Source organism: Sitophilus oryzae, unplaced genomic scaffold (genome assembly GCF_002938485.1).
Source record: "Sitophilus oryzae breed Bouriz unplaced genomic scaffold, Soryzae_2.0 scaffold_1184_pilon_pilon, whole genome shotgun sequence".
NCBI lineage: Eukaryota > Metazoa > Arthropoda > Insecta > Coleoptera > Curculionidae > Sitophilus > Sitophilus oryzae.
The window spans coordinates 2,777,587-2,803,177 of record NW_022145820.1 but is presented as its reverse complement, the minus strand read 5'-3'; the positions used below and the strand labels follow the sequence as shown (position 1 = coordinate 2,803,177).

Sequence of the window (25,591 nt, the reverse complement as noted above, 5' to 3'; positions counted from 1 at the left end):
ACGCACTGCACTATTGAGACATGTTCGATTTATATTCAATACTAGAATTTATAGGACTAAATTAAAAAAATATATATATATATATAGAATCTTCTTCCGATGCGCAGTAGTGAATGCAACGGGTATCGGCAGCCAGACGGGCCGCATGCTATTCCAGAGAGCACAGTAAAAGATATATCAAAGAGCCAGACGTCTTAAAATACTTTCTCGAAAACGTTGCTAGACTATTAGACTATAATATTTAAGTATTTTATTTTTTTGCTAGTGCAGTTATTGAGACGATAAAACATTCAGGTACGAGGTTTGTGTGATGTGTCGCTGTTTCGGGTAGTAAAAAATAAATGAAAAAGAATCCGAGCTAGGCATCGTGTTGTGTGTTGTGACATTTAAAATGTTAATAAAATTGTCGAAAAAATGTTAACGCGTAAAGGAGAGAGTAATTAGGACGTCGTTGGGTGCAATAACATTCAATAGCTTAACTTTATGGATATTCAACTCTCCCGAAACAACATTTTATAGCTTCATAGTTTCTCGCACCGATTTCGTCAAAAGCAAAAATGGATTCAAGTAGTTCGATGAAACAAATTGAGTAAACAAAAAGCTCGTTACATAGTTAAAAAATTAAATAGACATATACCTACATATAAAATATAATTTGCAATATTAATTGTATACTTTTTTAATCAACTAGTGGTTAAACGTTTTATGAAAATTTTCTAAAATTATAATTATGTGTCTTTAAAAAATTTCGTTATAGCCGAAATAGCCCCAATTATGACCCCACTAGCAAAACCGGTGCGTAAAACTTTCCGCGCTACCGTAGTTGAACTCATCTGAAATGTTAAAGAAGGTTTTTTAGCTGGAATAATAACTTATTGTACAATTTAGACCTTCTGAAAATATCAAAATATTTACTTCTTTGTTTTCATTTTTAGAATTTTCCCAAATTATACTTCCTAGCACTTTTAGAATAATTATATAATAATTTTTTCGTATATTCGTTGTTTAAACCCGTCTATTTGTGTATACCAGTTGTTTAAGATATTCTCCAATGGTGGCAGCACCGGCGGAGAATGCACCAAGTCTATAACCAAATATTAAACTCAGTTTAACTTCAACTTACTTTGCTGAAAATTTCACACCTCTACTTTTCAACCAATAACATGCTTTAATGTTGACTAGTTACCATGGCAACTGAAAAAATTTCCGGAAATTTTTTCGAGGCGCCACGAAACTTTAGTGGAAATTTTTTGACAGTTGAAAAGGTAAACATAAGATCTACAATCATAATGTGAATGAACTACAATGTCTATATATTGAAATATTACCCATTTGAGTTTTAGCATTTGATGTAACTAAGGTTGGTAATATTTTTTATTTAAGGAAATATGTTAGATATACCTACATATGAATTTCTTCGAAATTGCCATGTTCTAAAAAATATAGTTCTGCCGCCTTTATTTAACTAAAGCTGGTATTTTTCTATTTAACGAAATATGATGGATATATCTATATGATTTTTTTAGAATTTATTTCATGTTGAATTATCTTCAATGCCAAATCTTTAATGATATCGACTAATATAGCAAAATAATAACGAAACACATTTAGTAATTATAGGTTTTATTAATATTAAAAACACAATTATTGTAAATGTTTGTAGGCTGGCTTGAATTGGTGGTTTGAATCTGGGTATTTTCTGTTTTATTTTGCATTGTGCTCTGATCATGATTGAACTGGCTAGTACTTGATGAAATGCTCCTCATGGATTCAATCATCTGTTGATGATGTTCAGCGTCCAACTGTAAGTAAGGTTTGATCGACTGACTATTACTATGTCCAGTAATTTTAATGAGCTGTTGTTCACCAACTCCTTTCTTGGCCAAATTCGAAACAGCTGTTGCTCTTGCAGAATGATTGGTTATTTTAACTTTTTTAGTGTCAATTCCTATATCTGAAGCTGCTGATTTAAACCATGAAGATACAATGTTCTTACCAACTGGGCTATTCTTGTACCATCCTTTCGAATTGGGTTGATTCCAGTATGGGTTTGGTGTTAAGAATAGTCTGTCGGTTTGAATAAGATTTCCCCTTTTTTCCATCAACTTTCTAAACAAGCGAACCGGACACATTTGTGGATTTTCGAAATTTCTAATCAACCATTTACTATCCGACAGTTTTTTAGAACCACCTTGTGTGGTTTTAGAGAAAATTGGATTATATTCTATCCGACCTTTTGGGTTTCCGAAATTATCAGTTTCTTCTTTGAAGTATTGGATACAAGCAGAATGTCCTTCCCCTCCTCTCCATGCCAGCTCATGTGAAACTATGTGAAAAAATTTACGCTGCAACCCATCTGGAGTATTTTCATCCCACATTTCAATAATTTTTTTGTATTCGTCACTGGTTAAGGCTGAAGCACTCACTTTTCTTTTTGCTGAATCTCTCTGTAGTATTTTGCGCTTAGCATCGCGTGCAGCTCTGGCGGTCACAAATTCCACATCAGAAAACGGATTAAATTTTATTTTATATTTTTCGTAATAAATTTCTTGCAACTGCTTAGCAGTAGAGTTCCACATCACTTTGACCACACTTTCCTTATAATCTTCAAAATTTTTCTTTTTCATATTAAATGCGTAGTCCTCCAGTATAGTAGCCAGCTGTACTACACTCATACACTCATGAATATTATACGACTTTTCATCACAAAATTCAACAAACTGTTTCCATACACTTGATTTTGATTTTCGGGTGTTATCTGGTTTTATATTTTCAATTTCTTCTTTAATGACTTGTTGGTTTACTTTTCCAAATCGCGACATTTCGCTATACACTTCTTACTCTACGTACAGATGTTTTAAAACTAGTAATAGCTTAATGACAGACTTGCAAACAAAAATGACAAAACACATAATATGTCAAAAACATCAATACCTTGGCCAACTTAACAAATTGAAATTATTTTAAAATGTCATGTTGGATTAATATTTTTTGTTTCAAATTTAGGTGTGAAATTTTCTTACCGAATACCACGCAAGCTTAAATTATTCCTGAAAATTTTCTTTCGGGCACGAATATTTTAGGAAAATTATCCCTCGTCTTCGACTCGGGATAATTTTCAAAATATTCGTGCTCTCAAAAAAATTTCCGAAAATAATTTAAACTCTTGTGATATTATAAGTGAATATTTTCTACAGAAAATAACACGAAACTGCACATTTACCAATAAGTCATCTATTTTTTCTGCGTTATTATTGTGTCAGCGAAATTTTCTGTTTTCCAATTGAATAATGGTTTCGCAGCCACTAGGAAACAATAAAATTACTTTTCCAGCAGCTTTAAGCGGCAATGGTGTCAAAAGTTGCAGGAAACAATTTAGATTGAATACTGTTTCAACTACTCAACGTTCCAGCGCAGCGCTGCGAAAGTAAAAGTTTAGTAGAAATCTTTTACGTAAAATCTTTTCCGAGTTGTAAAACTTGTCAATTCCTTCGACGACAAACAAAATAATAAAACTGTCTAGAAAAGTGCACCAAACACACGTAGAATTTTATATAATGGGAACTAGCTTCGAACGACTTTTTATGTGCTTTGTTCTATTTTTGCCAAAATTACATCGATAACAGGTCGTGATATTTGTATCAAAACTGAGCTAAAATTCCAACTTTATTGTTACGAATTTTATACAGCACTTTCAAGAATTTTGGAGACATATTGGATAAAGTTTATATTAAGTTTCTCTGAAATTGTTATTCTTGATAAATATCTCTGAATTCTAGCAAGCTATAAACATATAGTATATATCAAATAAATTTTTAGTGACGTGATTAAGTTTGACTCGCACAACGTTGCACGCTTTTACATGTATTATTTTATCAAAATATTTTAGGGTAAATTAATTATAAATATACATGGTAGCCCGAACTGTTTTCCGGAAACTTCGGTGGTATATTCTGCAGATAAAAATAAGTAAAAAAGTTCGTATAAATGTATGTCCTAAAATGCTTCATTTCGGAAATACAGGGTGTAGAAGTTTTATTTTTATTTCGATTTTTTCCAAACAATTTCTGAAGTAACGTCAATATTTGGATGAAAATTGGTGTCTAGGAGTTTTTTGACATGAGAAATTTGATGTTGATGTCGATATGACTCCTCTTTGTAGGAGGCGCCACCTACGTGTATTTTAACTGTTTTGAAGATTAATAACTTTTCGTCCGTACCTGTATAAAACTACTGAGTGAAAAAATATACATTTCCGTAATTTTTTACGCAAAAAATGTCTATTGGTAAAAATCGGTTTGAGCAACCGTTCTCAAGATATTTAGAATGGGAACAGTCAATACATGTCATTATTGACAAAAAAAACATGTTGCGTAGATAGTTATTTGACTAAAATGATAAATTTTGGAACTTTTTATTTTTTTTTTATAATATATAAATAATAATAAATTTTTCTTCGAAAAAATGATAAATCAGTTTCTGTTGAACTTTTAACACCAAAAAAAATTTATGATTTCAGTCTAATAACTATTTAGTCAACATGTTGAATCTATGTCAATGATGACATGTATTGATAATTTCGATTCCAAATATCTCGATAACCATGACTTGTAGCGATTTTTACCAAGAGTCTTTTTTTACGTAAAAAACGTCGCTAACGAATATTTTTTTACTCAGTAGTTTTATACAGGGACGGACGAAAAGTTATTACTTTTCAAACCAGTTAAAAAATATGTAGGTGGCGCCCTCTACAAGTAGGAGTCATAATGACATCAAATTTCTCATGTCAAAAAACTTCCAGACACCAATTTTCATCCAATATTTGCGTTATTTCATAAATTATTTGGAAAAAATCGAAATGAAAATGAAACTTCTACAGCTTGTATCTCCGATACTAAGCATTTTAGAACATACATCTATACGAACTTTTTTTCTTATTTTTATCTACAGAATATGCTGCAAAGTTTCCGAAATACAATTCGGACCAACCGGTATAAACAGTTATTATTTACATCAACAAAACCCCCCTTCTTAACAGCACTGAAGAGACATAAAGGGCCATTACTACCGCTTTCCCGTTCAAAATATTCTAATAAGGTTGCGATGAGTTTTTTGCAACAGCTATTACGCTATATTGTACCCACTTCGCACTAACAGAGGTTCTAAAAAGTACAATCTTCGACTGCGAGATCTGTTAGTAAAAAATTTTATGTTTAAAATATCACCACACAATTCATTTAAACGAAAAACTCATAATACAAAACTAAAGTGTCAAAACGAATGACAATGCCAGGAAATAAAAAAAATGTGGTAATTTGACTTTTTACAGCAGAGCTACCACCTGAATCAGCGGCAAATTTAAATTCCGGTTAGTCAGCACTGCGCCGAATATGTCCATGGTTGGCAACAATGAATTTCAAAATTGCGCCCTCGATTACGTAACTAAAAGTTTAATTGGTATCGAATATATATAATATATATTCGTAATTGTTATTCGCAATTGTTAAAAAATCTGGTCACTTTTTAGTTCCTAACATCACTACTTAAAATTTCTTTTTTGATTATAAAATTATGAGATACTAAAAATTTCTATTTTTTCAAACTATTATTTTTAACAAAGAAATGTTTATCATATTTTCTTAAGTTATGATTAGCATAGATTGCGTTTCTTATGGTAATAGCCAGTTTGGTTAGTATTTAATTAATTTAATTAGGACAGTGTAATTTTTTCATATTTTTAACCAAATGAGTGTTATAATGTTAAAACTGTTATACAGTATGTCCACGAATTCTCTTTACAAAAGGATAAGCTTTTTAATATTATTATTTTGAGATAAACGCATTATTTATAAAAAAATTACTTGTCTAAAAATGGTTAATTCAGTTTTTACATTTCCAAAATTCCATACAGTTTAAAAAAAAAAATAAAAGAATACGGTTGAATAATTCTTTGATTTGGTGTTTCTATAAAACAGTATGCAAATTTGAAAAAGTAAAAACAGGATTAATAATTGCAATTTTTTTTATGAAGAATGCATTTCCAAAATGTTTATACCAAAAAAGTTTTTTCTCTTGTAAAGACGATCAGGGGACATACTGTTTACTGTAAAATTTAAAAATTTTTATACTACTCATTTATTAGATCTTTTGTTGCATTTAGTTAAATTTATAGAATATTAGTCAAGATATAAGAGTCATCAAATAGTAATTTTATATATTTTTTAATTTAATGCTAATTTAATATTAATTTTAAAAATTCGCGCATTCGAATGCTATTATTAATTTTTTGTTAAGGAAATGTTTAAAGAAATACGCAAATTTTCGTTAACATTATTAATTAATATGTTATTATGACTATTGTTGCCTTCAATTTTGTTATTATTTATTTATTTCAAGTTTTCATACTATCATTATTAACAACTTGTTAACTAATTATGAACAATATAACCAGATAGTTTTTTTCTTATAAGTTTTGTGATATGTCATATAGTAATATTGTTAAAAAAGCATAGCATTTATTTTTAAAAATCCCGACATTTTCAGGGAATAAAAAATTTAAAAGAGAGCAAACTGTGACATATTCTATCCCTCTCTAAATCACTTTTATTCGAGGTTTAACAGAAAATAAAATTCCCGAACAACGAAAATGCGAATTTTTAAATTTTCCTAGCGGAAAATTGCAGGATTATAGTTCTCGAGAATTTCTAAAAAATATTGCCGTATTTTAAAAGGATTTTATTTCAATTAATATAACACGCTACAAGTTCTATAAGCCAGAGCTGCTTGAAAATTACAGTGACGCTATAAAAATGGTGGAGGGCTAAAGAAATTTTTCGGAAGCCATATTTCTAAAGTTTATATTAACGGTAGATTTTCCCAATATCCATAAAAGTGGAAATAAGATAAAATGAACTTTATTTAGGATTTTATAAAAGCCAAATTACCAGTTTGGTCCATTTTTAAAACATGACTAACATAGGAAATGATTTATACTTGAGTGATATATTTAGGAATATTTATTAACATAAGGCCTCGTCGGACGACCTTTAGTGGTACATTATGCTAATATTGAAGCTTAAAATTAAGCAGGATTAAATTGTACATTATATTCAATGTCCACAACTTTAGATTCGATAAAATATTGTTGTAAGATATTTTTTATAACAATATATTGACCACACAGAATGTATTACGAGTAGAAAAAATATTGTGCTGAGTTGGCGTTGGTTTCTATGTAATTTGACAAATAAATAAAGCTGTCTCTTTAGTTGTCAATTTTTAGTCAATATTTTTTTCAATATATTCTCTTTCGTGTCGATTGCTGATTAAATTGGAGCCAGAAATGGCTCAAAACGAAATAAGTAAATTACCAACAGATATTCAGGCTCAGGCGACAAACGCCATATCCAAACTACTTCCATTTAAATCCCGAATAACTTATGAAAAGGAATACAAAAATTTTCAAAAATAGAAGCAATATATAAAACGTGCGAGAAAATATGAAGTTTTTAACCTATCCTCGCTGTTAAAGTATCATTTAATCTACCGTTGCGCTTAAAGTACTATTTTATCTACTATTTTTGATAGATATAAAGCAATTTTAACAGTTACTATGGAAAAAAATATATATAAATTATAATTTACCCTATTTGTTAGAGTTTCACCTGCCGTGTCTGTTCTTGTACATATCAGCAGCAAGCAGTCATTATCACACAAACATGCAGTATTGCCACCAGATAATTTTTTGATTGTGCAGCACTGGACCATAAAAATGTGTAGCATTGTGCACCCATGCATAATCAATAACTGTAAACTATCCAATAAGACGTACGATCGCCAAAATTTTAAAGCACGATTTTTTTCATTGCAGTTCTGAATTTCACTTAAAAATAAAATTGAACACACGCTATAAATCTAGTTTTGTACCAGTTGATACGATTAAGTGGAGTATTGCTTCTAAGGGAACGGCAATTTAATCTTCCAAATCGTTATCAGGTGCTGTGCGCCAAAGTAGCTATTTAAGAAGTTAAGATGGATTTTACTTCGTATCTATTTTATTCGAACTGTACGCACTAGTAAACATTTTCAATATTACTGTACGATCAAAAGCAAGTACGTATCGGCATAGCAATTTATTTTCTTCACTTATTTTATTTTCTCTTTTACCATTATTTTTCTTGCTATTTTCCTTTAAATGTCAAATACGAAAAGATGCATTCTGTGCTATACAACAAATAGATTAATTAATTTTTTGACAGATAGAGGTACACTTTATTAAAAATTACATTATATAAATTAAAATATTTCAATGACTTGTTTAGGAAATCTTATTTAGTATACTAACTTGTAAAACGAAGAATTTTTTTGAGTACAAGTATTTACTTAATTTAATTTAAAATTATTTTTTGATTTTAAGTGCTGACAGTACCATTTGAACTATTATTGTCAACAAATGCTAATCATATATTCTTAAGTTATGGCTAGGATAAAGGGTGTATCTTATAATACCCAGTTTGGATATTTGTTTATAATAAATTTAATTAGTCCGGTGTTATACGGTATATCCCCGGGATTGTCTTTACAAAGGAACACACTTTTTTATTATTGACATTTTGAGAATTTTCTAAAATGGTTAATCCTGTTTATTCTTTTCCAAATTTCTATACCGTTTTAGAGAAAATGTAGAATGTGTTAAAAACATGAAAATATAGTTGAATTTTTTCTAAGTTTAACTAAGGAAACGACCATTGAATCAAATCCAATCCTTGATTTATTTTTACAATAGTATTGCCAATTTTTGTAACGTTACAGGGTGTTTCAAAGTTTCACCAATATATTAACATTTTGTTTTCCCTCGTATAATTGACAGATGGAAACTTTTATTTTTAATTTAGAAACAAATACTAAAAAGCCAAATAATTTAGCTACAAATTGCTTAAAAAAACATGAAAATCGGCCAACTAGAACAAAATATATTAAACTTTAAAATACATCAAAATTTTAAGGTGTCTGTTTTTGTACCAGTAAGTGTAGATTTAAAGTATTCTATTATTTGGGTGAGCGTCTCAAAAGTGGCTCACCCCTATAAAACATTTCTATTTTTTCAGATAAAAAAAACGAGATTTGGTATATTAATATATGACATAAATTAGGATTGATTGACGTATTCAATTGTTTTTGGTCACTTCCTGTTTCACCGGAAATGACACCCTTAGTATTTTTTAATTTGTTCGATAGAAAATGACACTCTGTATAGAATGACATATCATATATCAACCTTTGACATATTCGCATATGGTTTATTAGAAATAATTATGTGGTTCATAACGACAATTTAATATGACTAATAACTAATAATTAACGACTCGAAGTAGCAAGTGTGTGGTACCAAATTATTCTCAAAAAATTCTTTTTCCAAACATGCTAATGAGCCATCCTTGTTCCATTTGAAAAAATTGAGATATGATTAAAAATACGATTATTAGCATCTTTTACCCGGCCAGAACAAGCCACGAAAAACATTATACTATTAAATCTATATATATACTATATAATGTTAAATAGATCTGTTTATTGTCGTGAAAAATTTAAATTTCAGAGTTTTTATAGAAATGGGGTATTTAATAGCAACAGGAAGGTGAACTTTCATAACTAGTATAAGGCATGAAATTGCCTTATACCAATAGACAATTATCATATTATTTGACATTAATGTTGCGGGTCATGTGTCACCAAAGAGTTAAAATAAAAGCACTAATATTAGTAGATTAATACTAAGAAAGAAACGTTTGCTCAGTAGTTAAAAAGTCATACCATAACGTACTTACGTTATTGTCAATTACGTCCTTGCTTTACCTACTTAGGTAAAGCAAGGACGGAGATAGGAATATTTGGCCCAAAATCCAATATTTGATCCAATACCAAGCATCTCCCAGGCAGAAATCTACGCTATTGAATGATACGTACAACTTATCTTACGGTGTATTGGAAACAAGAAATGACTTATCCTATAATTAAGCAGACTTAATAAATCTTATCCTATAGTTAATCAGACTTAAAAGAGACCAGTTGTTCTGAAGTTGGTCAAAGATTGCCTAGAGAAGCTTAACAAATTAGGCAAATAAAATAAAGTCCTCCTACTCTGGTTGCCAGCCCACCAAGGGACAGAAGATAATCAAAAAGAAAACGCTCTAGCTAGAAAAAGGAGTGAACACTCTACTAACTGGACCAGAACCGTTATACTTTTCAATTGGAAACCAACTTAAAGCAGAACTCAAGAACCTGGAAGACTCCATCCGTAACTTGGAATGGCAATCCTCCAACAGTCTAAAACACTCGAAGAAATTTCTTAGGACTCATTGATTCTTACTATTATCAAGATTGTTACTATCTTCGGATTGTCATGGAGTTTTAAACAGGACACTCAATAGGTAAACACCTCATTAGATTGAAGCTAAGAAACAACAGCGAATGCAGACTCTATGGGGAAAATGGGGAAACACTAGAACACTTCATTATTGAGTTCGCCGAGACGACAACCATTTGTGCCATAAACTTTGGTACGACTAATCGGAGATGGAGAACTAACCTCTGTAAAACCGTCTCATATACTGGCTTGAGACAAAGCCCTGAGACTGTATGATGAATTATAACTCAAGAAATGGTGACACAATAGATCTATATAAGGTCGCGGTGATTAACTTGGTGATCTCCGCTTCCTCTACAATCTACACCTACATGAATTAAAATAAAAGACACTAATTGTATCTTTTTACTAATTAAATTTCTCTCTACGTACTCAAAGGTTTTATTTTCTTTAAAAATAACTCTCTCTTTATGTAAAATCTTGGCATTTGCGGAGTTTACGGTTACGCATTTAACAGTAAACAGAAAGAGCAATCTAGCAGTCGCAACAACAGCATTACCAAGGAAAATCGTCGAGTAATTGAATTAAAACCTTTTGCACCATGTGCAAATTTTATACTCTAAGGGGGTAGGAAATCAAATTAAGCTTTCCAGAGGAAACTCTATCGTTTGTATAAATATTTTAGTTTGCGTAAACCTCCACTATAAATTGTAGAAAATGGATCGCTCTTATAACAGTTTAGTAGCCAGGAAGGAAATATAAAACAAAGTAATTTAAGTAACAAAGAAAAGGTAATAAAATAATTTATTTTAATTTTATATATTTATTACATGTTTATTACTAGTTGGCCCTGAATGTTCTACCGCCTAACAGTGAGTGGAATGAATTGAAAGTTTATTTACCAATCTTGTGGTATGGACATATATTATTTTTTATACCGGATGCGCCTCTAAGGTGACTCACCTCTATAATTTTTTATTTTACCAGAAAAAAAAACGAGATTTGGTATGTTAGTATATGACATAAATTAGGATTAATTGACGTATTGTTTTTAGTCACTTTCTTTTTTATCGAAAATGATTGATCTTTTGATTTTTAAATGGCCCCTTGGCATATTTCTACTTTATTGGATAAAGAATGACACTCTGAATTGAATGACATATCATATGATAACTTTGACATTTTCGCATATGGTTTATTTGAAATTTTAAGATGCGGTTAATAACGACAATTTGACTCGAGATACCAAATGTGTGGTACCAAATTGTTCGTAAAAAAATGCTTTTTCTAAATATGCTAATGAGCCACCCTTGTTCTGTTTGAAAAAATTGAGATATGATTAAAAATACGGTTTGAGTATGTTTTAACGGCCAGGACAACACACGAAAAGCATTAGATGATCAAATCTATTTTTCCAAGACTCCTTGATTAAAAATTAGTGTTTTTAACACAGCCATGGCACTCTACGTTAAAATTTAAAATACGATTTTTTCTAAAGCGAAAATGTCAAAAGTTTACATATGATATATCATTCTACTCAGAGTGTCATTTTCTATCGATAAAGTAGAAATATACCGAGGGTATTATTTAAAAATCAAAAGCTGTAGTCATTTCCGGCGAAACAGGAAGTGACCAAAACAATTCTAATTTATGTCATATACTAACATACCCAATATCGTTTTTTGATCTGAAAAGTTAAAAAAGTTATAGCAGTTACGCACCCGGTATACATAAAAGTATTCTTCGTTTAAACAACTAATCTTTATATTTAACATTTTTCCTTTAAAGTAAAATCAATAATAATATTATTATACTTTGCCTTTAATTTTGCGAGTACGTCTATATTTATTGAGCACGGAACAGAGTTTGAAAGCCTATAATCAAATTTAGGACACATTAGAGAGCTTTTAAATTGAGCATTAAAGTTCGTGACACTAATTGAGTACCAAGGCCAATTTTATTTGCAAACAGTCCTAATTCACTTAAATGTGGCACAGCTTTTCTTTATTAGCCTTCCTAAAAGCAAAAGTTAGATTGAGCCCTTTGTATTTCCTGTGCAATAATACTAACGGTAATGAAGGTTACGCTAATAAAAATTGTTAGTAATTTATTTTTACGGTCTTACGTTAGAAATGTGGAGCTAATAAGTCTAAACCCATTCTTTAGAAATTTATTTAGTAAATTTCTCAAATGTGTTAATGTGTGAATATAATTTTTAAACAAAGTACATCTACAAATGGTTAGCTTAGAATTACAGAGTTGCATTTAATAATACCAGGTTCAAGCAACTATACTGGGAGAGTCTCAAATAAATGCGAATATTTTCAGTGCTGGTAAATATCAATAAAAGAAACATATTTTTTCTTTACCGTTTTTCAAATAAGTCCAAAATAACTGAGATTTTTTTTACTTTGGAAATTTTAAAAAATTGATTGCTTAAATTTTGAGAATCATTGGACCTTTTCTGGGTTTTCTTTCTTATAAATTTAATCTACTGTCTATGTTGCCATATTATCAAGACATTATGTTCTTTAACAAAAATCTAAAGAAAATTCCTATAAAATATGTATAACTTTAAAAAAAATCGCTAAAAAAATCTCATAATCATATTTCTGGGGTCGGAATTTAGCTAATACTACCCCTAAAAATATTTGCACTTATTTAGGACTCACCCTGTATAATTACTACTAAGCCAACGAAATATACTTTTTTCATGTTAAATTTCATAACTTAACAATCCATGATACACATTTACTATATTGAAATGAGCAATATTGTTTGTATGTACGAATATATTTAAATATCATACTACAAACAAATGCTAACATTTTTTGTTTCTCAAATGAGAAAATATTTTGTGATTTTAGTTTAAATGTTTTTTATATTAGATTTCATAACTCAAGAATCTGCGATAACCGTTTCTTACTTGTATAATACGTTACTTTTCAAGTAAAAATAGTAGTTTTAATAAATAGAATTTTGAAAGAATATCGTTTATAATGATTTTTAATCTGCTTCTTGTATCTAATTCTGTAAAACCTAAAACTGGTCTCTGTAATTGGATAGAATTGAATTATCATAAACTTTATAACTTTCGTTAAGAAAGGGACCTTCTTGAAGAAATTAATTTAAATTTTATTCACCAAACCAGAGTTCTAGGTTTAATGTTTCTGAGATTTATTATACAAGAATAAAATAAAGCGCTCTGCTTGTATATTCGGTAAATAGGAAAGATGGAAAATAAATTGTTGAGATAATTTGCATTTTATGGAGCACTTAAATTAACTTCTTTATGAACTTTTTTTAATTATCCATTCTGTTAATGTAAACTATGAATAGAAGCATTCTACGTTTTTTATAGTTTCAGGAAAATATTTTAACTTCTACAGGGTGGCTCAAAAAAGTGTGAGTGGATCTGGATATTTTTTTTAAATGGTACACCCTGTACATTGCATTTTTAGCTTCCTTTCAGATCACTTCATATATGAGTAAATATATTTTGATAATTTTAAAAATATTCAACACAGTGATGTTTACAACAAATAACTTTTTTTATTTTATAGATTTGTTTACCAGTAGTAAAATAAATACACCCGCGCTACAAAGCCCCCTTGACAAAGAATATCAGACTTTGAAGCAAAATAAGTAGTTATGTTCATAATATTTGCAAAGAATATATGTAAACCTGTCAAATTAATTGTGATTTAAACTATTCGTGCTTCGTTTAATATACAGGAGTGATTAAAATATACAACAAATTGACAAAAATAAAAATTATCGTAGAATGTGTGTCAAAATTGAACAAGTAGGTAAAAAATGTGAAACAACACAAAATGTGAAACATTTTTTCAAGAAATATAACACGCCGAAAGAAAACCTAGTCGCATAACTATAATAGGACACTTAATTTGTGTTTTTTAAACAAGCATAGACTAATTCTGTCGTCGCGTCATGATGAAAAGCGCAGTAAGTCGATGTATCGATTTTTTGATAATGAATGAATAGTGAATGTGTAATTTTACTGGACACTGTATTATTTTAAATTTTATTTTTAAACTCACTAGCATTTTTATCTTCGCTTATATACAGTATGTTTCCGGATTGTCTTTGCAAGAGGAACTTTTTTTAAGATTTATTTAGCTTTTATTATTGAATCCCGTTTATAATTTTCCAAATTTCCACCCCGCTTTAAAAATATAAACGGGATTAACCATTCTAGAACAAGCAAATTTTTTTATGAAGAATGCATTTTTCTCAAAATGTCAGTAATAAAAAAGTTTTTCCTTTTTTAAAGACATAATCAGGCGCCACTGTATGCATAATGTATACGTATACACAGAATTACAGCAATCAAATAAATAAACTTCCAATCCGCAAGACGTAGTTAGGAACAAGTTATCTCGATCCTAACTCAATTTCAACTCTTCACTTTAAACTCAATTTGGCCAACTAACGATCTTAAAGCGCCACGGTTAATTTTAGGCGGGCTTTCATTGAATTTTCCACGTTAATTATCTATAATTTTCCTCTCTTGCCCAGAAAATGCAAAACAAAAGACAGCCAGTTGAAAGAGCACAAAAAAGTAACGAGTTAAAACGGTATAATTAAAAAGAACCTCTTCCAGCGATTTCTTTTTAAAAAAGTACACTTTTTTGTTGGTTTGTACGCCATGATAAAGAATCTTTATTGTACCAAACAATATGGGTATTCGAAACTAATATTTAAAATAATATAAAAATATAATAAATAAAAAAAGATTTAAAACTAACTAACAGTCTAATTAATTTCTTCAAAACTGAGCGAAATTTGCCTAACTGTAAGTATTAGGACACTTTGGACAAGCAGCAGACGTTTACTGATTTTGCTGTCTGCTTTACTGTTTTTGTTTTACTGTTTTTACTGTCTTATTTGCTGTTTTTGGTATCTGTTTTACTGTTTTGTCTCTCTATTTATACAGGGTCTGGCTCTAGTGCGTAGAATAAAAAAGCTGGGAATTAAGTGCAAACCTAAAGTATGTACGAGGATGTATTTCAGGAAAATATTTTAGCTTTTATAGAGTGGCTCAAAAAAGTGTAATTGGATCGGGATGATTTTTATTAAATAGAACACCCTCCTAAGATATGAGTAAATATATTTCGATAGTTTCAGAGGTATTAATAAATAAATAAAAAATATATTTTTTTTTAGTCTTTCTTCAAAAATTATTAAAAATACAAAAACTGTCCTGAAATGAATATTAATAATGAATATTGGGTATTTACTTTTGATAGTTTGTACTTATTTTGCATAAATGTCGTAATCTTAAATCATACGGAGTGTTCAAAATTCCTTAATTAAATTTTTAATGATTTTGCAGATACACGCAGTGTTATTTCATATGATTCTTTCAACGGTAAAATACGAGAGAAAAATCATTGGTGGCTTTGATAAAAAATATTGTGGAAAATGCCATAATAAAATAATAAAAATAATACTCTAAATACAAAAAATGTATATATTTTAATTTTCCATCTATTGAAAAAATTTCCAAAGTTTTTTATTCTAGGAGCTTCAGTTGCCCGGCGGCGCACTATTGTCGGACCCTGTAGAGGTATAAAAGCTAAGAGCATAAAAACAGTAAAACAAATAGTAAAAACAGTAAAATAGACAATAAAAACAGTAAAGCAGACAGCAAAATCCGTTAGTCTCCTGTCAGTTTTAGGAGGTATATCTCCTCCCATAGTCAGAGGCAAAAAACACAAAAAAAACAAAGGAAACTATTTAAAATATCTAAATACTGCTGCTTATTCAAGAACATTTTAGTTTTTTTAACAGATACGTCTATTTTAAACGTTATTATTATACCTTTTGAAACATTTTTTTTTGTCAGTTAGGCAAATTTGTTTTATTAGTAAAATACCACTAACAAATTAATTTCTATTGGATCAACGCAGTGGTGTTAAAAAATTACTTTTTTATTTTGTAGATTTTCTTTCAATGGCTAGAACATTTTTTTAAAAAAATGAACCCGTCAGAAAGGTACATACGTTTTTTAGTTTAAATTAATATTTTTATTTAAACTAAATAACATTATTAATTCAATTTTGAAAATATTTAACTTAAATTAACCATATTTTTGATACATGAAAAGATATAAGGCTTTTTGTTTGTTTTACAATAAATTTTGTCCTAGCCAGTTATAATTTTTGTACTCATCTAAAAAAGTGTAACTAAATAGAGAAAAATGTTCACCTAAAACAACTATGGTGAATAATGGTTTGTGGTGTATTTAAACGATTTTTTACAGAATTTTTCTTTCCCGAAAGCTTAATTTATAACGGATAGCAAAAATATATTTTCGTTCAAAAATGGTATCGATATAGTGAACTGAATGGGCGTTTAATTACATTTTATTAATGACAGACAATTTGTTAAAATAATTGATAGGTTTTAAAGAGTTTGCGTTTTGGAATGATTAATATTACTGTACAAAGTACAAAGTAGTTTAGCAGTCCTTATTTTAGTTTTATGAAGCAAATGGAAGAATTAATAATTAAATAATGCCTAAATAATAATGTTAACTTTTCAGATCTTTTGTGGTCTTCTTCTGATCTCTAGGTGGCATTCTCCAATCTTATCCGTTTTAGTTTCTTCTGTAAGTACTCCATGCTAACTTAATTCTTCTTTTGTTTTTTTGGTACTAGAGATCCAGAGCTGTGTATTATATAAAAGTATCGCAAATATATTAAATAAAAATATCGCCAATAATACATACATAATATACTGTTATTTACAAAACATAAAAATTATTTGCTTAACTTTTAAGCTCTTCCAATTATTAAGTAAGAAGAACGCAAGCATATGTTAATAAAAACTTGTTTAAAAAGAAAACACCACAATGAACAAATTTATTTTTTTTAGTTTGGCTAAAACAAGAAATAATCCCTAAAAACGTTGTTTTCACGATCGAATACATTTGGACTTTAATACGTTCTTTTTAAAGGGGAAGTTGCTTTTGTATAAAAATGCTAATTTTATTTTCGCTATAACACCTTCCAATTTGCTATATACTATCCTTCTACCTAATTTGCATTTCTCGGTCTTAAACTTAATTGAACAAACCAATAACCTTAAAGCCTCCACCCAATGTTAATCTAGGCATCTCTTTAATCGATATCTCCGTTAAGTTATGCAATTCCCAAGCCACTCTAAGGAAATTAAAAACAAAGACAAAGCAAGTTTTTGACTAGAGAAATAAAAGGAAGAAACTGATTAATTAGTATAAGGTTTATTTACCATATTATTTAGAGTAATTCTCTGTTGATTGAAATTCTATTGTAACATGTCATTAAATGCAATTCGATCTATGCCGGGACCCCATTGGCCAACACGCCACGACAACGCGACGCCATGCTACCCCACGTCATGAAGATTTGTGCGTATATTTTTCCGTTTAATTACATGTATTGCGTACACACTAGTCAACACGCCACGCCATCCGACGCTATAACACGCTATCACACGTGTGATGGGCGATTCGTCTGTCCCAGATCTCACGACGGCGACGTATGTTACAGCGTGTTCTTCCCCGCTTGCCTCTCTAGTCCCCCGGCTATCATCTTTTGTAGTTGATGTAAGGATGTCCCAAAAATGAAAAAAATCGATATTTTGAATCGATTCAAACATCGGTTATAACAAGATAGATCCAAAAAATATCGTCAACAAAAGATTCATCTTATTAAATATCGATATTCGATTCTGAATATATTGGTGTACTGGTATTATGATTATAATCTAATATCGGTATGGGTTTGGTTTCTTCTAGTATTTTCGTAATCTTACTGATAACTTTTTTAACTCTAATAAAAATTTCAGGCGTGTTAACACGTATTACAAAATGTGTACACCCATTCCCACGTCGCAACACTTGGGATAGCGTGGCGTGGCGTAGGGTGTTGGCTAATTAAGCCAACTTAAAGTCGGCTTTAAGCTACACAAAACAAATATTTAAACCTGTTTTTGAATGACAAGCAATTTATTAAAATAATTGAAAGCTACTGTCGTTCGGACAATGATTAGCTATCAGGATGAAAGCTTTGCGTTTGTGGGCAAAACTAAGTATTTGGCAGGCAAAACCTTTGGCGGACTAAGCCTATCGGTGGCCAAGTCCGCGGAAATTATGATATCCAAATATCAAATTTACTTCATGACAAACGAAATAACGGCCTGTGTAACGAAAGTTTTTTTATGCAAAACATTTAAATACAATTCTTGAAAATTGAAAAGACTTTAAAAGTTTATAACTTATTGATCGTTAGTAGGTAGATTTTATAGTAATTAATCACAGAAGCAGGTATTTCGAAATACGCCATCCAGCGAATTCAGGTACTTTAACCACCAAAGCCATTCAAATGATCCCGCTAATGCAAGTAATGGAAATGGTTATGCAGCGTTAAGTGGCTTTGAATACAATCATTAATGTATTAGTAGACGATCCTAATGGAAGTATGATTTATGGATTACTATATTAAAACTTTATAAGAGTCGATTATACAGGGTGATTAACATAAGTTTGAAGAAGTTTGCATTTACACACAAATTTACATGATACTTTTAGCTTCTTCTGCACGTATATGTTTAAATTGAAACTTTGTACACTTATCAAGCTTCTGATAGAAAACAAAGTTGTTTAGGTAGTCAACAAAAGGTATTTATAAGTTTAGACTGTAGATTGTAAGTTATATCGAAGGGGGTAACTTATTATCGCCACCTTATAAATCTATTGTGTTCCCCTTTCTTGAGCTATAACTTATCATACAATCTCAAAGCTTTAAAGAAAGCCAGTATTTTGAGAGTCGGTTTTACAGAGATTAGTTCTCCATCTCCGATCAGTCGTACCAGAGTTCATGGCATGAATGGTTGCCGTCTCGGTGCTTTCAGTGTTGAGGTGTGTTGGTATTTTCCGATATTCCCCACAGAATCTGAATTTGCCATTGTTTCTTAGCTTCAATCTACTGAGGTGTTCATTGAGGTGACAGTGTCCTGTTAAAAACCCCGTGATAATCCAAAGATTGTTCTTACAAAATCTTTAAGCATCCTTGATGGTAAGCTTTGACAATTTTTTTGGAATGTCTTAAGCCAGGAATGCCATGTCTTGTACCGCTACGCAACTTTGCATACAGTATCGGACAAAATTAGAGCAACTTTATGATTTTTTCCACTTAAGGCAAATTATTTTGTAATATGAATTTGAAACTACTACCCTAAAACACGAGTTACAAATGAAACAAGAAAATACTAACAAATCTTTATTTCCTATTGTTTCTTTAAAAAAAATAATAAATTCCAATAATCCTATTTTTTACTGCGACAAAATTGAATCAACTTTTATTTTTTTCCATGCTATTAAGAATACAAACTAAATTTAAGTATAAAAAGGCCGCATTATCAATATTTTGTCCAGTACCCTTTATTTGCTATCACAGCTTTTGACGCAATGACGTCAGCATCCATTGACATCCAAGCATTTTCAATTTCTTGATACAAACTATCACAATTTGAAATATTTTTTGAACGAACCTTCTTTTCTACTATTTCCCACAAATTTTCAGTGGGGTTGAGGTCAGGTGATTGTGGGGGCCACTTTAAAACTCGAACATTATTATCATTAAACCACTGTTTAACAATTTTCGCTGCGTGTTTTGGATCATTGTGGTATGTTGGTATATGAATTTAAGTGGCATTTCCCATTCTGCATAAGGCCACATAAAATTTTCAAGAATATTGCGGTTCACAAATCGGTCCATTTTTCCACATATTTTGTATAATGGGCCCATACCGTAGGAAGAGAAACAACCCCAAACCATTATATTTCCTCCTCCATGTTTAACTGAGGGATTTACGTATTTTGGGTGTAGCCTTTTGCTTTCTGGACGACGTACCCATCTAGCACCTAATCATAAATGAAACAATATCTTTTTTGACCAAAAACCTTGTTGATATGTCTGCCTGCGACATGCCACCTTTGTAGGCGTCAACGATGCGTTGTTTCAAGTCAATTGAATATGTATACCCCGAGGCATTCTACAGAGCAAAATGGTTACTTGTATCAACACTCCCAGAAAACTAACACTGCGTAAAGATCAAGTTGCTCTAATTTTGTCTAAGAATTTTATTAACATATTTGAAAAAATGCAAAAAATAACCGATAAGGAATACATTTAAGTCAACAAATAATCGAAATGTTTTGGTTGAAAGAAACATTCCATTGCAAAAATAAATAAACCGATTCAAATAAATGATGGCAGTTAAATTAACATTTTTCTATAGTTGCTCTAATTTTGTCCGATACTGTACATCATACAGCCTATTTCCTTTGCGTTTAAATGAACTGCACACTCATCTGACGCTAAGCTATCTGACGTGTTATAACGCGTTGGGTCGCAATAAAATGCGGCTAGTCCAGATTTTCGTCGGAAGCCATCAGAACCTTCAGAAAGTTTTCAACCGCTTAGCTGCACACAGTGACATTTGATTTCTTTAAAATGGACGAAATTTTATTAATTGAGAGCGTTAGAAACTATGAAACTATGAACCTCTTTTCGTTTATTTTGTGTATCCACAATTTTCTCTTTTCTTCCTTATTAACGTAGAACAAACAGCCGCAGCATATTCTTCAATTTCTTCTTAAAATTCGTCTGATGAACTAGAAATGTGTGTATTGGTTCGGAATATTTAGTTTTCGGTCCAAATATTTTAGGAGGTATATCTCCCCCGGTCTCAGAAACAAAAAAAAACAAGAGAATAGAGGAAAACTATATATTATAATGACTAAGTTTCACATTATATTTTAGACATTTTTAAAACAGAAAATTGAGATAATTTTTTTCATAAAACTATGCTAAAGCATGAAAAATATAACTTTAATATACATAAACAATCTAATGCCATAATATTTTCATACTTTTACATAAAAATTGTAAACTAAATGGAGTTTCCGAGTATATTGTAAATATTGCGAGGTATAATTAATGGTAACAATAATGAAGCATATGTAATATTTAATTTTGCATTAATGCAGAACATAACTCTGTTATCGAATGTGTGTATATATACGTTATCAGAAGTCATCCGAAAATAATGGGTGCGGTTTATAAATTCCATGAAATATGCATGTTTAACTGCCGTTATTGCAAGCATTATTATGTTTGGTTTTAATGCAGTTATTATGGCAATAACTGAGGGATGTATTACTGAATGAATGTAGAACAGAATAGGTTTCGGAATATTTCTGTATTGTTCTTCAATTACACGCATTCATACCATATATTATTAAATAATAAACTCGTAGAACTGGCAGTTAACATAAATAATATATTTTTTGTTTTATTTTTTGATATTATTGGACTTCCTTGCACTAATGGATAACTCTGTATAAATCAAGATTTATGTTATTGCGTACTAATTTTTATTTTTGTTTTTTTGCAGATAGCCCTAACGATCAAAACTATATTTTAGAGACGATCACTATGTCGACGGTAACTCAGCAGCAGATTCTTCGGGATGCCGAGAATGACAGATACTCTCACCAGTCCAGCCAAAATTATCAGCCTGGCGGTTCTCCGATTAGCGGTATTTTAAAAGGAGGAAAGTTATGGAAGCAACAGAGTCAGCAAAGCATGGATATTAGCTCACGGGGAAACGACATGGCGCCAGTAACTGTAAGATTTCTCTCTTTTCTTGTTAATTAGTAATCATTTTAATTTTTAAATATTTGGTTTTCTAATAAAAGAAATGTGTATCATGCTTTAGGAAATTATAACTACCATAGTTTCTACATAATTTCTCGTTAGTGTATTTCTTTATAACAGTTGGTTACTGGCAATATGTACCTATACATTTTATACTTTTATATACTAAAATATTAAAAATATATATTTTAATCATCATCTCCCTGATAACATTTTTGACTAAATATTAATTTTTAAGTTTTCTTAGTGTTTATCTGACAATGCATATTTTTGTAATATTCAAATTTGTGTTTAATATTCAAAATTTTGTAAACTAAAAAAAAATACAAAAAAGAATTTTATGTATGCCGATAACCTGGCAAATGTATTCATTTCTATCCGGACATAATTTTTATAATTTTATAAATAAAAACATGTTTCTCAGTAGTTTTTTGTTTATATTAGACTTTTTTAGAGGCTTTTTCAAGAAATTCTAAAACATATGTTAAAATATTTAACTTATATTTACCATTACTTCTCCTAAGATCTAATATCAGGTTTCTTATTTCATATTTTTAGTAAAATATTTTGTAAAATACGCTGACAATATAGGGCAATTTTTTAAAATTTACAGGTTGATTGAAATATATTTTTATACGACGGCGACGTGTTTTATACACGGTGAGTCTTAAATAAGTGCAAATATTTTTAGGAGTAGTATATTTCGACTCCAGAAACAAGACTATGAGTTTTTTTAGCGCAAAAATTTGAAAATTTCGAATTTTTTGAAAAAATTTGGATTTTTTTTAATTTTTAGTTAAAAAACATAATTTCTTGATAATATGACAGTGTTGGTAGTAGATTATATTTACAAGAAAGAAAACCCAGAAAAGGTTCAGTGGCTTGCAAAATTTAAGCAAAAAATTATTTTTTTGGTAAATTAGTAAAATAACTCGGTTATTTTGGACTTACTTGAAAAACGGTAATAAGAAAATACGTTTCTTTTATCGAGATTGATCAGCCCTGAAAATATTTGCACTTATTTAAGACTCACCCTGTAGAAATTAATTTTTATTCAACTTTGTATTGTAGTAAATAACTTTTAAACCAAATGCTGTTCACTAATTTCGGAATTTTTTATATTTAAGAAATGGTGAATCATTTATTCGAAAATTATGCTGTTGGTCAATTGGTCCTTTTTACATAATTTCTTGATAGAAAACGTAGTATAATTAATTATAATAGCTGGTTATATCCATTACAGGTTATACATTTTATACTTTTAGGTATTGAGAATATTGGTGATACCTTGATAAATATTTCATATTTCATTTTCAGTCTTTGCATTGTAATGAATAATTTTTAAACAAAATTACATAATATAAATAATACACATTTCCTGTTTTATAATGATGCATCAACACAATTATGATATTTAATAACTTGTAAAATAATCTGAAATTAAATTAGACGTCTTCCCATAAGTCTTGATGCTGATAGGAATGACATTTCACTGATAAATCTTATTAAAAGAAAGAAACAATAAAGAGTGTGCTTTATATTTGTCAATAAATATTGATTGTTAGTATGGGTGCTTAACACATTGTAAAGTAGGAAAACTTATGATATAAAATTCAAGATGTTTCTTTGAAATAGTGGAAAAATATATTATCTAGTTTTGATTCATTGTGTATGATTAATTTTGAAAAAGCACTATCATAAAATACTTCCAGTTAATAAAATCCGCATGATTTAAAATATATTGAATATTTAATCTAACAACGGTCATATTTCAAAAAATACTCGGTAGAGATAAATTGTGACATTACGTTTTTGGAATGGAAATTTTATGACAAATCTATGGATTTTAAAAAATATATGGCGTTTCATTTAAAATTACCATTTTAATGTAAACAATTAATTGCATTACCTTATAGGTATATCCATATTCACATTTTTTGTAGATGACTAGATTGAAAATCTCAAATAGGAAACCTCATATTTTTGTTGGAATACTTCGTCTCCTTGTAGTTTGATACCCACAAGATTACATTTTTATTAAACAGGATGTTTCAATTAATTTTAATTTCTCGTGCTTAGGTTCCAGAAACAATTACTTCAGACGACGAGACCGCCAATAGAAGATCAGTCCGCTTCTTCGAAACAGAAGAAAAAGAGAAAAGGGACAGTTGCGACGGTGCCCCAGCCAGTTCGACCGAAGAAGAAGCCCACAAGGATGACGTACCCGATACCCAGGTTAACGCCAAGCAAGAAACGTACATTGGGAACACCACGTCTCCGGATGCGACGGAGATGATGTTGACGTTTAAGCTCGGCAACCACGTGCTCATCTCCAACAATAGTCTGAAGCCCAATTCGGCCGTCAGGCAGTTGTTTCCTTGTACGAAGACTTTGGGGATGACAGAAGCGGGAGAAGAAGAAAATTCACAGCAGGTAATATTATTGACCTATCACAGATTAAATTTATATCTAACAAACGCTCGGTAGTACATCGCGTATTTTTGATTTGTTAGTATATTATCAGATGACTTATCAAACTGCGGTGGGATTCCAAGGAACTTTCTTGCTAGTGACTCACACTTACTCGGCTTTTTTATCGAAAATATTTAGTCCATTATACAACAATCATACTACAGCTTCCAAAAATATCATAGTTTTATATTTTACCATCACTATAACAAGACCTTTTAACATCTGTCTTGTCGAGTCTAGCCGAACATCGCGTTCGGGTCATGATAGTTTCCGAATAACCAATCAATAAATGTCTCGAAATTTTTTGATTGGTTGGGATGAAAATATTAGTCGGCTAATTTTGTAAATTGAGGAAAATTATACATCCTAAAAATATTATAAGAATAACTGCCACTAGCAAGAAATTTCATGTTATGAACTTACAGAATCCCACCTCTGCTATCAACAAAAAAATTAAATCAGATTTTTAAATTTAAGAAATGTGTCCCATACATTCGAAAATTATGCTGTTATAAATTGCTATACTTTCTTTAAATAATTTCTCGATAGCAAAGGTAGTATAATTAATTATAATAGCGGATTACTGGCAATATGTATATATTTTATACTTTTATGTACTGAGACTATTGGGGATACGTTGATAAATATTTAATTTTTGAGTTTTCTCAGTAAACCGGCAATATATCCTTCTTTAATATTCAAATTTGTGTTTTAGCCTTGACAAACAGTAGTTAATTTAGTTGGTTAAAACAAGTATACCATTAATATTGCAAATTATAATTTATCCTCTCATAGTATACTAGGGTCGGCATTTCTTGTCTTGGGTGCCGATTTTCGTGTGTACAAAGAGTACGGTAAACACGCTTATTAAAATAAGATGTACTGAATAGAGACAGAAGGCAAGTATTTTCCCAAGTGCATGGAACTTAGTGTCAGATTAAGTCGTTATGTAATAAATCCTTCGTATTTTTGCTTTCTCCGCTTTACTAGATTGCCATAGTGATTCACTCCAATGTTTGTAAAT

The 25,591-nt window shown here is 30.2% G+C and overlaps 1 protein-coding gene across 2 annotated transcripts in view; it reads left to right on the top strand.

Moving 5' to 3' along the window:
- LOC115891547 overlaps nucleotides 1-25,591 on the top strand; it is a 71,482-nt gene that overhangs the window by 17,896 nt on the left and 27,995 nt on the right. For both annotated transcript variants that reach the window (XM_030912037.1, XM_030912036.1), the window contains exons 3-4: nucleotides 21,833-22,065; nucleotides 24,175-24,528. In XM_030912037.1, coding sequence (XP_030767897.1) covers nucleotides 21,833-22,065; nucleotides 24,175-24,528 — 587 coding nt within the window. The remainder of the gene's footprint in view (nucleotides 1-21,832; nucleotides 22,066-24,174; nucleotides 24,529-25,591) is intronic.